Source organism: Leptonychotes weddellii, chromosome 14 (genome assembly GCF_054177405.1).
Source record: "Leptonychotes weddellii isolate Sample4059 chromosome 14, ASM5417740v2, whole genome shotgun sequence".
Lineage (NCBI taxonomy): Eukaryota > Metazoa > Chordata > Mammalia > Carnivora > Phocidae > Leptonychotes > Leptonychotes weddellii.
Window position 1 is genome coordinate 35,046,769 of NC_138382.1, and position 16,121 is coordinate 35,062,889.

A 16,121-nucleotide genomic window follows, 5' to 3' on the forward strand; every position below is an offset into this window, starting at 1 on the left:
CAATATTTGAATTATTTATCATTACAGCTCCTTGATTGAATATTCCTGTTTTTTACATTCTTATCTACTACATTATAATCCAGTGATGACTTAGAAAACTCACTTATTTAAACTCATTAAAGAATATGGGACTGCTTATGGGATATACCAATAAAACTAAAGTTAGGTTATTTCTGTTTTATTCTAAGTTTTTGTTTGGCCTTGAACAACTTATTTTAAAATTCTTTGGTAAATGGTGGGATATTAATATATTCTTAATAATTTTATTTAAAGGAACCTGAATAAGAGCAGGTGGCTTTTGAAAACTGTTCAGATTAGTGGCCCAGTCAAAGGAAATAGTTATAAACATCATAAATTTGCTTATGTGATAGGAAGAAAAAATGAAATAAATAATGGTCATATGGTGATTAAAAGTGGGAGGAAAGAATAGGGCAAAATCGTTTAGAGTTTGGAATAAAAGTGCTTGAAGTATTTTAATTTGATATTTAAAGAAAGGTAATGAAGTAAGTATTTAATATATGGTAAGTGTGGTGAGGGTACAATATAAACAATACTGAGGAAAATATTTAGCAATATAATAGGATGAAGGTTGGAAAACAAATCAAGTGATTTAAATAAAGTATAATAATAATATAAATAAATCAAAGATGACCTGTCTCATAATAGCTAGAAGTTAGAATTAGGACAATTTTACCTATTCCCTAAAAAAAAAAAAAAAAAAGGAAAAAGAGTTCAAGCCAGAAAAGGGTAATATTTTCCATCGTTGGTTCAGAAAAATTAAACATATATATTTCTTCTGATATCCCTTAGAAATATCACATAGGACGGATAGGGTTTTCCACATTTTAAATGAAACTATTTTCAGGGCTACTGCTTCTATATCCAATATTATAATTTTGAGATTTGACTCTCTTCGCTGGAAAAAAATAAAAACTTTGTTTTCACTATGATTTAGTGTTTTTGTTTTTTGTAAGTGGAGTGGTTAATTTGAATACGATATATGCATAGATTTTAATGGCCTCAAATATATTCGGTTAAGATGGTAGTAGAATTTCACAGAATGCTGGTTTTTACGAACTAACATTTCTTGAAGGTATCCTACATGCTTAATTTTTTTGTGATTTGTTGTTGTTGTTGTTGCTATAATGTGGTACTTACCATTAGCAGATTATTGACATGTAATTTCAAAAGAGAATACAGTGGACTGTATTGACATTAAAAGTATCAGAGTTTTGTGAGTTATTATTAAATTATGATACACTGGAAGATAATTAGACTTAAAGTGCTGTTAGTTTCCTTTTCCCAAGTTTATATTCAGTGATATTATATAGCTCTTTGTGATCAGATGGTAGATTGAGTATTTCATGAGGAAATACATGTGTATAATCATATTTTTGAAATAATTAATTTATAGATGAATGGTATGTTTCATGCAACCATGCTGTAATGTTTTTCTCCTGTAATTATTTTATTGAAAAATGCCATTGTGTTAGGATGATGGAAGTTTAGCTAATGCTAGTTTACAGTTTATTATTGAAATGCAATTTTCCTTCTCTGAATACTTACTATTTATATAATGTAATAATATCATATATAAGTATTTGCACATATAGAAATAATATACAAACATGTATATATATTTGCACATATACTTTTTTTAAATAGGTATCTCAACAGCCATCTTTATCAAGCTTAGAAACTTTAATGGTCTCACAGAAGTCTGAAATTGAGTATTTACAGGGGAAACTAAAAATAGCAAATGAAAAACTGTTAGAGAGCAAATCTACCAACAAGGCTTCCTCAGAGAAGAGCTCCTGGACAAGTACTGAAAGAAAACATAAGGTAGGGACATTTTGTCATTTTGTGAATTTGTCAGGGTGAAGCTGGCAAGGCCAGTGATGAAGTTTAAAAACAAAGAGCATTTACCTCTCTGCTTATATTTCTGGGAGCTTTTTTTTTTTCCTGGAAGCTTTAAAAAAACATTTATGTGCCAAATGCTTGATAAAAAATTGTTGTGTGGGGCTCCTGGGTGGCACAGTCAGGTAATCAGCTGTGGTCAGCTCAGGTCACGATCCCAGGGTCCTGGGATCAAGCCCCTTGTCTGGCTCCCTGCTCAGCGGGGAGCCTGCTTCTCCCTCCCCCTGCTCTTGCACTCTCTCGTGCTCTCTCTCCCTCTCAAACAAATAAATAAAATCTTTAAAAAAAAATTGTTTTAAAGACTAATGTATTCCTAATTTAATTAAATAGATTAGTAGTAGTATAGCTGCTTTGGAGTAAGTTAACATTCTTATATTAAAAAGTTTTGCTAAACTGGGTGTTATATAAGACTGATGAATCACTGAACTCTACCTCTGAAACTAGTAATTCACTATATGTTAATTAACTGAATTTAAATGAATTTAAAAATTTTTAAAAGTTTGGCTAAGTATCTCATATATCTAATCTATAGATAAGTTAATCTGAGTAAAAAATCATTTTAAAGTAATATTAGTTGTTAAAAGAAAAATATGTCTTAATGTTTCTATTTCATTCAGATATGATATTTAAAATATTACCCATGTGGATATAAACTATAAAGTGGAATTTAACATTAATTTATGCAATTATATAATTTCGGATTTAAAGGTATAACAATAGAGAAAAATAAGCAAATTTTCCATAGCATGTTTTTCATTTATTAATGTCTAGCTTTTCCTTTTTGTAATATTTGTATTACAGTACATATACCATAGTATATAATCCTGTTATGCTGCAAAAGATTCTACCAACACTGACTAAAATAAAACATTTTATAATATCATTTTGTCGGGCGCCTGGGTGGCTCAGATGGTTAAGCGTCTGCCTTCGGCTCAGGTCATGATCTCAGGGTCCTGGGATCGAGTCCCGCATCGGGTTCCCTGTTCAGTGCAGAGCCTGCTTCTCCCTATCCCTCTGCCACTCCCTCTGCTTGTGTTCTTCTGTCTATCTCTCTGTCAAATAAATAAATAAAATCTTTAAAAAAAAAAAATATCATTTTGTCAATATGTTATTATGTAACATTGTAAATATGTTATCTCTAGATAAATAGAAAAATGAGGAACTTCAGACATTTTTCTCACAGTTGTTACTTCAGCAGTAGAAAATAATGATTTTACAAGCAGAAAACTATGTTTTTCAAGATAATTGTTTTTAGTTCTTTCCATTTTTTTCCAATGAGTAGAGCTATCTTTGTATAAGAAGCATTTAAAATAGACCTGTTTCTATTATAATCTTATTTACTTCCTCTAATATTATTAGTAATTTTCAGAAGGAGCTTTATATATGTATTTATTTATTTAAACATAACTGCATTATACATTTCTTGCCATCTTGGAGTAGTTTCAGAGTACTGAGCTTTATTTAAATGAAAAAAAAATTCCTAAAATTGAGATACATTATATATAGGGCCTAATTTGGTTGCTTGCTACATTGCTGAAGTTAAAAAATGTAGCGCTTTGATGTTTCATTTCTTTTAACAAAAGTCAAGAAAATGAGAGGGATATTTGGAACGAAATTTTCTTTCTTTTTCATAAGGACATGCAGTAAGTATGAACAATATGTTGCCCAGCTTAATAGTTGCTTTCACATATTCCTTTTCCAGATTGGTATATGAAGCTGTACATAATATAAACACACATTCTTGTCTCTAGTTAGCCACATTATAGTTAATGACCATATGGTCATTATGGTATAAGATCTACTGTCTGTTGTATTTATATTCCTCAAGCATATTGTTCCTTCAACTTCACAGTGTGTTAAACTATTTCAAAGGGAAAAAAATCCTTTCCCTCTTGTTTCTGGTTGTCCTATCAAGTGTAACCTTGGACCCTTATAGAGCAATTAGACCAGCCTCTATCCCCTCCTTTGTAATGAGGTTTCTTGCATTTCTGAGTCTATAACCCTTTAGTCTTCCCTAATGGGACATCATTATTCTGAAAGAAACAATGTAAATGTAAATGAATATTCTCATTAACGAGTCACAGAGAAACCTTTAGCGGTAGCACTGTGGTAATTCCGCTTGTTATTTCTCTGGTATTCCATGCAGGATTTTTTTTATAATTCATTATTGGTATTCAAAATTACTTGTTCTTTAATTTTGCATGTCTTTCATAATCCAGTGTTCCAACTAGTTCAACCATGTCCTTGTTTTATTCTCGAGGAACCACCTGTGAAACGTTCAAGGTCTTTGTCCCCAAAGAGCTCTTTCAGAGACTCAGCAGAGCTGAGGAATCTGAGGAAAGCTGAAAGAAAGATTGGAAACTTAGAGAAGGCACTACAGCTAAAGGTGAACATTAAGTCACTTCTTTAGTAATAACCTTGCAAAGATAAAGATACACCAAAGTAAACATTCACTTCACAAATCACTGCTTATCATTTATTTTTCCTGAATTTAATTACATGTATAAAAATGTATCATTGGTTGGTCTTGTTTTTCAGATTTCTGAGGATCATAAAGTAACAAAAAATTTGCTGCTCGAACGTAAATATTTATTCACTACTTTAAAATTGTTTGGGAATACTTTGGCTTAATATTGGGAATAAATTTCTTACAGTTTTTCAGAGACAAAAAATAGAACTACAGCAAGTAGAGAATTTCTCATAGTTCTTCATACATGATAAACATATAAAAAGAAAAGTGAGTTAAAAATGATACTCACCTAGCTCAAGTCACTTACAACTGTCCTTTATAGAAAAGTTACATAGTCAAAATGGCAAGTACATTATTTTTTCCATTTGACTGTATTGAGGGCTTTTATTTTTTTTGAATTTAATATGGCTAAACTTATCATTCTTTATTCACAACTACCCAAAGGCCTGTGCTATTTGAGATTTAGCCATTTAATTGAATCTCAAATAGTTTTAAGACATTTTATGACAAGACCAATGTTTTACACATGATTAGAATCCAATAAAGCTCAGGTTCTTTGTCATCTAGATTACTCTTAGGGAGAAAAAGTTTTGATTTAGATTTTGTGTGCTGTAGAACAAGATATGGTTTAGAGGAATCTAAGCTACAATTAATATTTTTTCTGCCTTTTCACTAAACATCAAGTTAATTTATATTTATGCAGAGTTAGACTGATAGTTCTTAAAGGAAGGAAAATTATCATCTGTTGATTGACGGAGAGACAGAGATTGATTATCATCTATCATCTACCAAAAATAAAATGATTAGATGACATCAGCTTGCTAACATTTAGCCTACTTGAAATGTATACACCTGCAGTCATTTTTTTTTTTTTTTTTTTTTTTTTAGTAATCTCTACACCCATCGTGGGGCCTGAACTCATGTTTGGGATAATACCCTGAGATTAAGAGTTGCATGCTCTTCTGACTGAACGAGCCAGGCACCCCACACCTGGAGTTATTTGCTCATTCATTGGTTTACTCAGTAACAACTTACTAAGCAATGCAGTTAGCCAAACAAGTCACTTGTACAACAAGAGACAAGATAACTGTCTGTCATTCAAGACCCTAGTTAACAAGATACTGCATGAGTAGTTGGAATCTAGTATCTTAGCATAAACATGGGAGTACCCACAGGATATTAAGAGCATATTTGGGAAGCCAGTTTATCATCTTCCTCCTTTTGCATAATTCTTGAAATCACATCCTGTATTAATCTGGTTTCTTTAGAGAAACAGAGCCAGTAGGATATAACCCTTTAGTCTTCCCTAATGAAACATTGTTATTCTGAAAAATATCTGTATCTATGTCCATATATCTATCTATCCGGAGAGGGAGAGAAAGAGAGACAGAGACTGATTTACTATAAGGAATTGGGTCATGCAATTATAGAATTTTAGAAGTCCAGCATCTCCGGCTGTGAAACTGATCACGAGATCACGAGAGCCAGTGGGTTAGTTAGTGCAAAGGCCTGAAAACCAGGAAGCTGATGGTGTAAGTTCCAGTCCCAGTCTCAATCTCAGTCCAAAGGGACAAGACCAATGTCTTTCTTATGCAGCCTTTTATGCAGTGAATTGAATGAAGCCAATCACATGGGGAAAGGCAATATGCTTTACTCGTCTGATTCAAGTGTTCATTTTCTACAGAAACACGCTCACAGATACACCCAGGAATAATGATCAGTCAAGTTACACATTAACTATCACATATCCCCATTCAATAGTAACAGATCTCCACTTATTTGTCCCCAAAACTCTGAGTCTTTGACAGTCCCTTGTTTTTGGCAGGAAAGAGTAGACCAGTTCAGACATTTTTAGATCTATCCTCTTCCACCTTTTGAATTTCTAATTTCAGAAAGAGTCTCAGAAGCATTATATTAACTTTTCATTCCTTTCTCCTAATTGCTCTTTTAGATGAGGCCTCAAACTTATTTTCAGAGTAAAATTCTGTCTTCACACAATTTTTTTCTTTTTTTTTTTAAAGATTTTATTTATTTATCTGACAGAAAGAGACACAGCGAGAGAGGGAACACAAGTAGGGGGAGTGGGAGAGGGAGAAGCAGGCTTCCCGCGGAGCAAGGAGCCTGATGTGGGGATCGATCCCAGGACCCCGGGACCATGACCTGAGCTGAAGGCAGCGTCTTAACCAACTGAGCCACCCAGGCGCCCCTCACACAATTTCTTTTTCATTTATACTTTTTCTGTATTTCTTTTTCAAATCAGTTGATGATAATATGAATTTCAAAAATACGTTTTCTTGCACAGATTTACAAGAGAAGGGGGAAAATGCAAGCAAATTTTTTTCATTGTATCTTATTTAGTAGGAAAGGATTTATTTTAAAGGAGCAAAATAGTTGAATGAAAAAAACACTATCATCAAGAGCATTTATGAGATGAAGTGGGTAAACAAAACCTATAAAGTAAAAGCAATTCCAAAGAGAGTGACTGGGTCTGGGATATTTTTTAATTTATGGCCTCTCTTTAGTAAGTATACCTGTCTTGTTTAGTAAAGATGGAAAACTTCATCCAATATTTCCCTTAATTAGGGTATAATATTAATATTATTACTATTAAGTGCATGAGAATATGAGATAAGAAAGGAATTAATGATGTATCTGTATTAGTTTCCTAGGGCTGCCATGACAAACTGGCTGGCTTAGAAGAACAGAAATTTATTATTCAAAGTTCTGGAGGCTAGAAAGTTCCAAACTCAAGATTTCAACAGGATTAGTTCCTTCTGAAACCTGTGAGGGAGAATCTGTTCTGTTTCTCTCTTGTAGTTTCCAGTAGTTTCAGGTGTTGCTTGGCTTATAGATGGCATTCTCCCTGTGTCTTCATACTTCACTTCATCTTTTCTCTGTGTGTGTATGTCTCTCTCTCTGTGTCTAAATTTCTCCTTTTTAAAAAGACACCAGTCGGGTGCCTGGGTGGCTCAGTCAGTTAAGCATCTGCCTTAGGCTCAGGTCATGGTCCTGGTCCTGGGATCAAGCCCCACATGGTGCTCTCTGCTCAGTGGGGAGCCTGCTTCTCCTTCACCCTCTGCCGGCCAGTCTTCCTATTTGCACGTACTCTCTCTCTCTGTCAAATAAATAAATAAAATCTTTAAAAAAAAATAAAAAGACACCAATCAACTAGATTAAGACCCACCCATGACTTCTTTTTAACTTCATTACTTCCATAAAGACCTTATCACCAAATACAATCACATTTTGGGGTAGTGGAGGTTAGGATTCCAACATACCTTTATGGAGGGGTTTCATTTCAACCCCTAACAGTGTCTTATGGTTTTTAATATGCATTTGTTGATCATGGTGCTCCTTTTGTAGATCATAACCCATTAATACATGTGGAATTTTTGTCATGGCTTTTCCCATATTGGTATTATATTGAACACTGCTCTGCCGGAAGCTAATGGGACAATGGCAGAGAAAAATGTTCTGTGCTCAATTATCATAGGCAGTGGATTAAAATCTTTCATTTTTTGTGAGCTGTTAAGATATCAATGTGCATGGTGAATCTGTAGCAAGGTATAGATACCTTATTTCCCAGATTTACTTGATTATATTATACCTATTAATGTTTCCCAAAGACTTCTGTTCCATGGAAGTCACTGTGGAAAACACTGCACTAAACACATGCTCCATGGCACAGTAGATATCTTTCGGTCCCAAGTTGATCAACTGAGGGGGACTGACGGGAGAGAGGGACAAATAATCTTCACCAGATAACCTCCACCATGGAACATATGTAGGCACACACTGATATATTGAGATGATAGTCTTTATTATATCAGCAGTAAGTAATGAACATTATTCTAATACTAGTAATGAATTCTGTAAAAATATTAATATATTACCTTGCTTAGCTTACTTTTGTGAGTAGTTGTACGTTTTCAAGATGGATGGCCAGTAGTAATAGAAGAGATGAAAACTGTTATTCTAAAAATCCCACCCATTTCCAAATCCTAACTTCGTAAGTGTAGTGGACTAACAATTTATAAAGTATAATTTGGAAATCAATGCATCAGAGCTTTATGAAATCCTTTACTGTCCTTGGGATCACTAATGCCGTGAATCTCTGCTTTATGAACTTTAATGCATTTGACAACTTAGTTCTGTTAGCACTTTTCTATACTGTTTAGTAACATCAGTATGTCCTTTGAATACAGTTTATATGTCCTTTATTTTTCAATGTCTAATATGCATTCTTCATACATTCAGCTTTATATACTCTGCTGAAATTAAATATCCATGGGATCCTTGGTATTTTATAAAAGTTTTTTTTTTTTTTTAACTTTTTAAAAACTTTGCTATCATTCTGTGAAGATTGAGCCACTGTTTTATTAACAGGACTCATGCTCTTAGTTTGCCTATGTCTGTCAAGGAGGCTTTCACCAAACTGTAGTAGATTAGACCAAGAATCATTTTTGTTCTTATGAACTCATAAATGGACTTGCAAGTATCATTGAGGCAAGTCACATGATACAGCCTTTCTATTTTCTATTTTCTAGTGTTTTAGTCATTCAGATTTGTTTATATACAGAAATTAGAGCCTCTAGTTTAACTAGTTTAATTGCAAAATATAGGGAAGGTAGTCAGTAAATGTTTTATTGAATGATTTAATAAATGGACCTAATTCAGTGACTGCCCTTGCGATATTTTTGTGTGTATCTTCTTGGGCAAATGTAGTTATTAGTGATATTAAATGTATCTTTCAGTTTTTACTTCTGATTTTGTTGTAAGATTTTTGGGTACAGTAGTATTTCCCAAATGAAGTGCTACTGTTTTGACTTAGGCTATTAAGTTTTTGATTATTCTTTTTACACATTAAACATTTCTTTTGAGATATCTAACTTTTGCCTGGAGACTTCTGCTAAATCTGTTCTTGCACTAGAATAAGGAAAAATGTTTTTCTTTGGACATATATTATCTATCTTACATTTCTATAAAATTTTGTCTATTTCTGAAGTAAGCCAAAGAACAATAGTCTCTAAGACTAATTTAACCCATGTGTTACAATTTGATAATAGCATTCAGAAAGGACATTTAAAAATAATTATTATAAATTATGCTTATCAAATTGATTTGTCAAATAATCTCTAGTTTACTTTCATTTTTAATAGTTTAGATCTTAGTAATTTTATAAGAAATATGTAAACACTCTAGCATTAGGCATAGTAAATTGTGAAGCATGTAAAATTAAAGCAGAAAGCTCATCTATAAAACTGCTTTGCTATAATCACTACCTAATGGAGGGACCACCTATTTCAATTACTATAGCAAAATCAAAACTATTTGCTAATATAAATATATTACACTGAAGTTTTAGGAAGCAGAGGTGTTTTGAGTGCTTTGGTTAAGTACTGTGCCTAGTACAGAGCCTGGCACATTGTGAGTGACGTATAGGACTCAGGAAATTTTTATTGAGTCTTAATCTTTGGTTTAATATCATAAGCTAAGTTGATTTCTATTTGAGAACTAAGGAAAACCTTGGGTATAAATTCAGTGATTAATGGTAGCTGAAGCGGTACTGAAAAAATGCTAAAATAATGACAGTACTAACAATAAGAAACTCAATTTGTTCCATTGATTTAACAGGATTTTTGTGAAAGGCAACAGAAAAAAATCTGGATATCCCATTTTATTAATTTTACTTTCGGCAATTTTTTAGGTTCTATTTACTCAGTTTCTAGGGACTTTTAACACAGACTTTTAATGATTCCAAAACGCTGCATTTGTATTAATAATTTTAAAGAAATTCATTGTAAACTAAGAGTTTATGGGGAAGGAATTTGATTCAATGACAAATAATTAGAGAAAGCTATTAGAATTTAACAAAGTACTTAACTATGTTTATTTGAAAATTGTGTTTTGACACAAATCTTTTCTAGTACCTATACATTTCTTATAATTAGATTATTAATAATTTGTAATATATCCTGTTTAAAATCCTAATAAATCTTATTAGTTCTTAAGGAATCCTAATAAACATAATGAACTTATGTTCATTTATGAGAAGGTAAGAACATTATTAATTACTTTTCTATTTGGTTAATTTAAATTATTTCATATATTTAGGATTAGAAAGCTTATTGTTTAAAGAAGTGAAGTTATATTTGGATTTTTAACAACTGTAGGGAAAACTCAAGGTCAAGGCTAAATCATTCATTGGTCTTAGAAGAAGAGAGATATAAATAGCTTTATTTTGAAGATGGAGAAACTGGTACATGCTGAATTTAAGTAGCTATGTCAAGATAAAATTTACTAACTTTGAGCAGCAAGACTTGAACTCTTATCAGCACTTAACACTCTGCATGTAATAGGCTCTTAATATATGGTTCTTTAATTGAAGTGAACAAAATTCAATTCAGTATCCTGAATTTTTAACCGTGGTATTAAACCATGCTACTCTTTAGCAAGTTTGTAGTTTCTGTGATCTGTATATCTTCTAAAACTCTTCAGGATAACATTTATTCTGATTGTCCCTTTCAAGTGATGCCATTCCCATGCTTTTTCATCATGCACTTCCATTTCCAGATGGCATACGGACGGCTTGGTGCACAGGACTCAAATACTGCTTAAGAGATTTATTGAAGTTATTCTACTAGGCCTATATTCAAAGTAGAATGACAAAATATCCATATTGTTGAGACAGGTAGAATTGCAGTAAAATAATACAAACTCTGTATTATCTTACAGTTGAAATGAGAGGTAGATGGTCCAGGAAACTGTGAATTTGGCTTCTTAATAATAAGGACATCAGTTAATACCTGGGAAGGGGAAAACGAAAGAAGCTAACTTTTGCTTTGTGCCTCGATAGGGCAAGCACAGTACCAGGGGCTTTACCTGTATATTCGCTCATTTAATTTAGTCATCATAATTTAAATCTCTATGCTCTTTTCCACATTTTACAAAAAAAAAAAAATTGAATTAATTTAAATGGTGTTCTTAATATTATGTAAGCTGCTAACATGAAAGAGCTCCAAGAATAGAATTCAGATTTTTCTAACTGCCATGAGCCTACTCATGTCACCTCACTATATATTACAGAGTACCTACCTGTTGCCTCCACTAAATAAGTATACAAGTTCCTTCATATAGAAATATAAAAGGTTTAAAAAACAAATTTGAAATTCACAATGGCTAAAAATACTCAAGAAGTTACTTACTTTACTTTGAGAAACACAGTGTATAAGTAATATAAATACATCCCCTAAGAACTGAAAATTTGGCCTTTATAAGTTCATTTTGTGGGTATATCTAAAAATGAAGATGTATTTCATGCACTCTATTTAGAACATGTAGAAGTTGTTGACTTTAATTGTCTAACCTAGTAATGTTTTTATGACCTCTTCAAGAATACAAAGCCCAGCTCTCACATTTCAATTCTGTATAGTACAACCCAGAAGGTTAAACTCTGCTACTTCAGACATAGGTCCAAACTGATTTTTTCCTCCTATGTAATCCTTTTGCTTTATATTAAACTAATCGTGAACCCATGGGTAGAAGCATTGATCTTACTATGATTAGTGTTTTTACACTAATTACATATGTAATTATAATTAACAAAATAACAAAATGTGTTATGTATGGACAAATCCTTTTGTGGAAAGAGAAAAAATTCTGTAAAACTGGCTCATAAATATTTGTATGTGTACTAATTGACAACAGGGAAAGGAATGAAACTAATTTTGAAATTACTAGCAGCTTAAAAATGCAGTAAATGGGTTGAATTTACCAAGCAAACCTATTTTGTGATTTTAAGAATCCTTTTCTTCTGCTTAAATAAGTATTACAAATTAATTTATGTTTCCCATTTTCTTTCAAATTTCATATTTAGATGAGTAACCTTTTATTTGCAGCATTATACTAATACTTTCTTTAAACTTGTGTACTTGCTTTTTTGTGTTCTACAGAGCCAAGAAAATGATGAGCTAAGAGATGCCCATGAAAAACGCAAGGAAAGGCTACAGATGTTACAGACCAACTACAGAGCAGTAAAAGAGCAATTAAAACAGTGGGAAGAAGGCAGTGGCATGTGAGTTACATAGCTCATAAAGGCATTTCCCTAAATATTAAATGGAATGGAGTAACATCATATAGGTGTTTTAATGGCTTTTGTTTGCTTTTAAAGATATTATTTGGTATTCAAATCTTTATTGTGAATTTTTAAATAGATAATATAATAAATGAAAACAGATAAATATGCTAGCAATAACTATAGATTTTCCTATCATTTGCAGAATTCATAATGTAGGTGATTTTGAATTACTATGTACATTTTCTTTTTTTAAATTTTATTTTATTATGTTGTTAATCACCATACATTACATCATTAGTTTTTGATGTAGTGTTCCATGATTCATTGTTTGCGTATAACACCCAGTGCTCCATGCAGACTATGTACATTTTCAATATCAATAGAGTAGCTTAATAAAAGTAGGTAACTTAATGCAAAAATAGTGCATATCCATATGATTGAAAAAATCAAATAAAATAATGGTATTACAAAGTTTGTAACTCAAACAGTATTTAAGTTTTAATTGAAAGACAAGAGAAATAGGAAATTTACATATATAGTTAACTCTCTGAAAACTACTTCAACCTCGTATGCAATTTGAAAATCTTTACTATCCATCAGTTTGTTCTGCAGCTTATCTGAATGAATTGGCGGTCTCAGTTCAATTGCTCTGAACAGGTGTTCAGAACTTGGTTAGTCGTAAGTGGCTCCCTTGTTAACAGTATCAACAGAGGGCAAAGGACTGAATGAGTACAGAAAATCTACTACCCTCTCATCTTTTGAGATGGATCCTTTAGGGCAATGTTGATGATACACATTGGTCTGTTCTGTAGAGAAATACTGTTTCTAAATTGGCCAGTATAGCACTTCTACAAAATAAAAATGAAGAGTTTGTTTTATGTACAGAAAATGAAAACATAAAGGGCATTTGGCATGTTTTGTAGGTAATTGTCACATCTAATTTTTTCCTTTGAAGGATGGGAAGTGTTTCATATCACTTGTCAGTAAAGTAGTGATAAAGCAATTTGTCCTACATTTAGCCTCTGCTCACCTAACTTTAGTAGTCACTGGAAGTGTGAAAACTACTTTCTGACATATTTACTGATAATAGCGTGTTTTAAGATCGAGCACATAATACTACATTCAGATTGGTTAACAACAAATTCTCGATGAGTTGATTGTTTATAATCCTTTTTGAGAAACTGACCATCCTGCAATATATGTTTTATTATCACTAGAATGAATCAGAGAAATCGACCTAAGACTATCATGTGTCTGCCTAAAAGTTTGCTTTCCACAGTAGCAGTTTAGCCTTTTGGAAATTATGACATAGGATTTTAATTTCTGTACACTTAGGTTTTAGGAAATTCATTCCATAAATAGTGGGCTTGAATTAGGGAATGTATAAATGAATTTTCACTGCACTTTGAACATATTAAGGAAGAAAACAACTTCATTTTAAAATAGGACTCATATTAGAAAAATAAAGAGAGCGGATCCCCAACAACTTCGACAAGAAGATTCTGATGCTGTATGGAACGAACTGGCCTATTTCAAAAGGGAGAACCAGGAGCTAATGATTCAAAAGTGAGTTTCTTTTTTAACAGTATGGATTTACATAAACATTTAGGAGAAATATTTTGTAGCTTAAAGATCATGAGAGAAATAGCTTATAAAATTTGAAAATGAAATAATCTGGTTTTTGTTAATAAAAATTAAAAAGGGCATATATGTATATATATGTATAATACAATAACAAGTTGCACATTTGCTAGCTCTAGCCGAAACTGTAGAATATGCTCTAGGGATTGTGTTAATTAATGTGGCTCTCATCTGTTGGAGGTGTCGCTCTTCATTAGCCTGTATTTTAGACACTGCCGTGCTTCATTTTTGGAATGAGGTGGAGAGGGGATAACCCAGCCAGCCATCCTTGTTTGATCTCCTAGATACATACACAATGCAGAATGCCTGAGCTCTCTTGGTTCCCTGCCCTGTCCTGCTAATCCCAGCTGAGCTCATTATGGTGTAGCCTTGCTGCTACTCTTGGAGCCAGAGCTGTCCAAGCTAATTACTGGTAGCAGCAGAACTGCCTGTTAAGGGTCTGGTATGGATCTGCTAACATGGTCCTTGGTAGTGACCTGCAAAAGACACACGGGAATTGCTTTCTTTCCTGCTGTGCACTGCCTGTCCTTTGGGCTTAACGCTGATCCCTCCACATAGGTCTTTTAGCTGCCCTAAGTATAAAACTTGATGAATGATACTCATATTTTAGAAAACATACAGTTTTCTTCCTTGATCTTATAATTCACAGGCTGTTACATTCAGCTTGGCAAAGAAAGAACACTTTTTTTTTTTTTGAATATAAAGGACTTAGACCAACATAATTAGCCTCTTTTGCTACTTAACTATTTCTTCATTTAGAGCTAATTTTTGACATCCACACCCTGCAATTTTTTTTTTGAAAACCTGATGTCTTTGAGATGACTAGATGACTGGCATCATGTGGCATAATATAATCAAATATCATTGAACTTTTTTAGATGTAAATCAGAATCTTACTTTATATATTACATGGTAACGCATGTAACTTTAGATTATACCTTTTCCATGTAATGATAAACTTTTGAGAAAATGGTATATCAGATTATAATGTGTACTTCGAATTACCTCTTAAAGTACACTGTACTCTATTAGTGCTAAATCTGATGCTAATAATGTCTCTTATCTTAAAAATTATTTCTAGATTTGTCCAGAAATAGTTCCTGACAATTTTAAATAGCTTTATTGAAATATAATTCACCATATAAAGTGAATAATTCAGTGGGTTTTAGTATATTCAAAGAGTTATATCCATCATCACACTAAATTTTAGAACATTTTCATTTATCCCCTCCCCAAAACCCTGCATCACTTAGCCCAATTCTGCCACCGCCCTCCCTTCCTTAGATGACAGAAAGCTACTTTCTGTGTCTATAGATTTACTGGTTTTGAACACTGAGAAATTCATTAGATGATGTTATAATTTTTGCTTCAGCTGTCAAACAATTTTAAAACTCAAAAGAAGGATTTTTTAACTTTTCCATTGTTATTCACTTCTGACCTTCCAAGTTCTCCTTCTCTCTCTCTTTTTTTTTTTTTTAGTCATTTTCTTTCTGTTTGAAGAGTTTTCTTTTAGACTTCTGTTTAGGGTAAGTTGGCTAGGAACAAATCCTCTAAATTTCCTTTATTTAAAATGTCTTCATTTCAGCTTCATTCCAGAAGAATGTTTTCACTGATTAGAGATTTCTAGGTTAGCAACCTTTTTCTTTAGAACTTGAATAATATGCCACTTCTATGGTTTCTGATGAAAAATACATTGTTATTTGAATTGTTGTTCCCATAAAGGGAATGCATCCTTCTCTTTAGCTGCTTTCCATCATTTTCATTTGTCTTCACTTTTCAGAAGTTTAATTATCATATATCTTGGCATGGATTTCTTTTGGTTTATCCTGTTTGGGATTCTCTAAGCTTCTTGAAACTCTAGGTTTGTGCCGTTTTTCAAATTGAGGAATTTTGGTCATTATTTTTTTTTAAATACCTTTTTCAGCCCCACTTTTCTTGTTCCTCTCATTCTGGAACTCTATTTTCATGAATGTTAGATTTTTTTAGTGTTGTCCTGAGGTCCCTGAGGCTCTGTTC

At 32.6% G+C, this 16,121-nt stretch overlaps 1 protein-coding gene across 5 annotated transcripts in view; it reads left to right on the top strand.

Annotated features, from left to right (window-relative positions):
• LOC102740642 (centlein) overlaps positions 1-16,121 on the top strand; it is a 180,034-nt gene that overhangs the window by 45,287 nt on the left and 118,626 nt on the right. For 4 of the 5 annotated variants that reach the window (XM_081804123.1, XM_081804119.1, XM_081804121.1 and 1 more), the window contains exons 5-8: positions 1,666-1,842; positions 4,178-4,303; positions 12,340-12,461; positions 13,911-14,030. In XM_081804123.1, coding sequence (XP_081660249.1) covers positions 1,666-1,842; positions 4,178-4,303; positions 12,340-12,461; positions 13,911-14,030 — 545 coding nt within the window. The remainder of the gene's footprint in view (positions 1-1,665; positions 1,843-4,177; positions 4,304-12,339; positions 12,462-13,910; positions 14,031-16,121) is intronic. The other variant, XM_081804122.1, reaches the window with a different exon arrangement.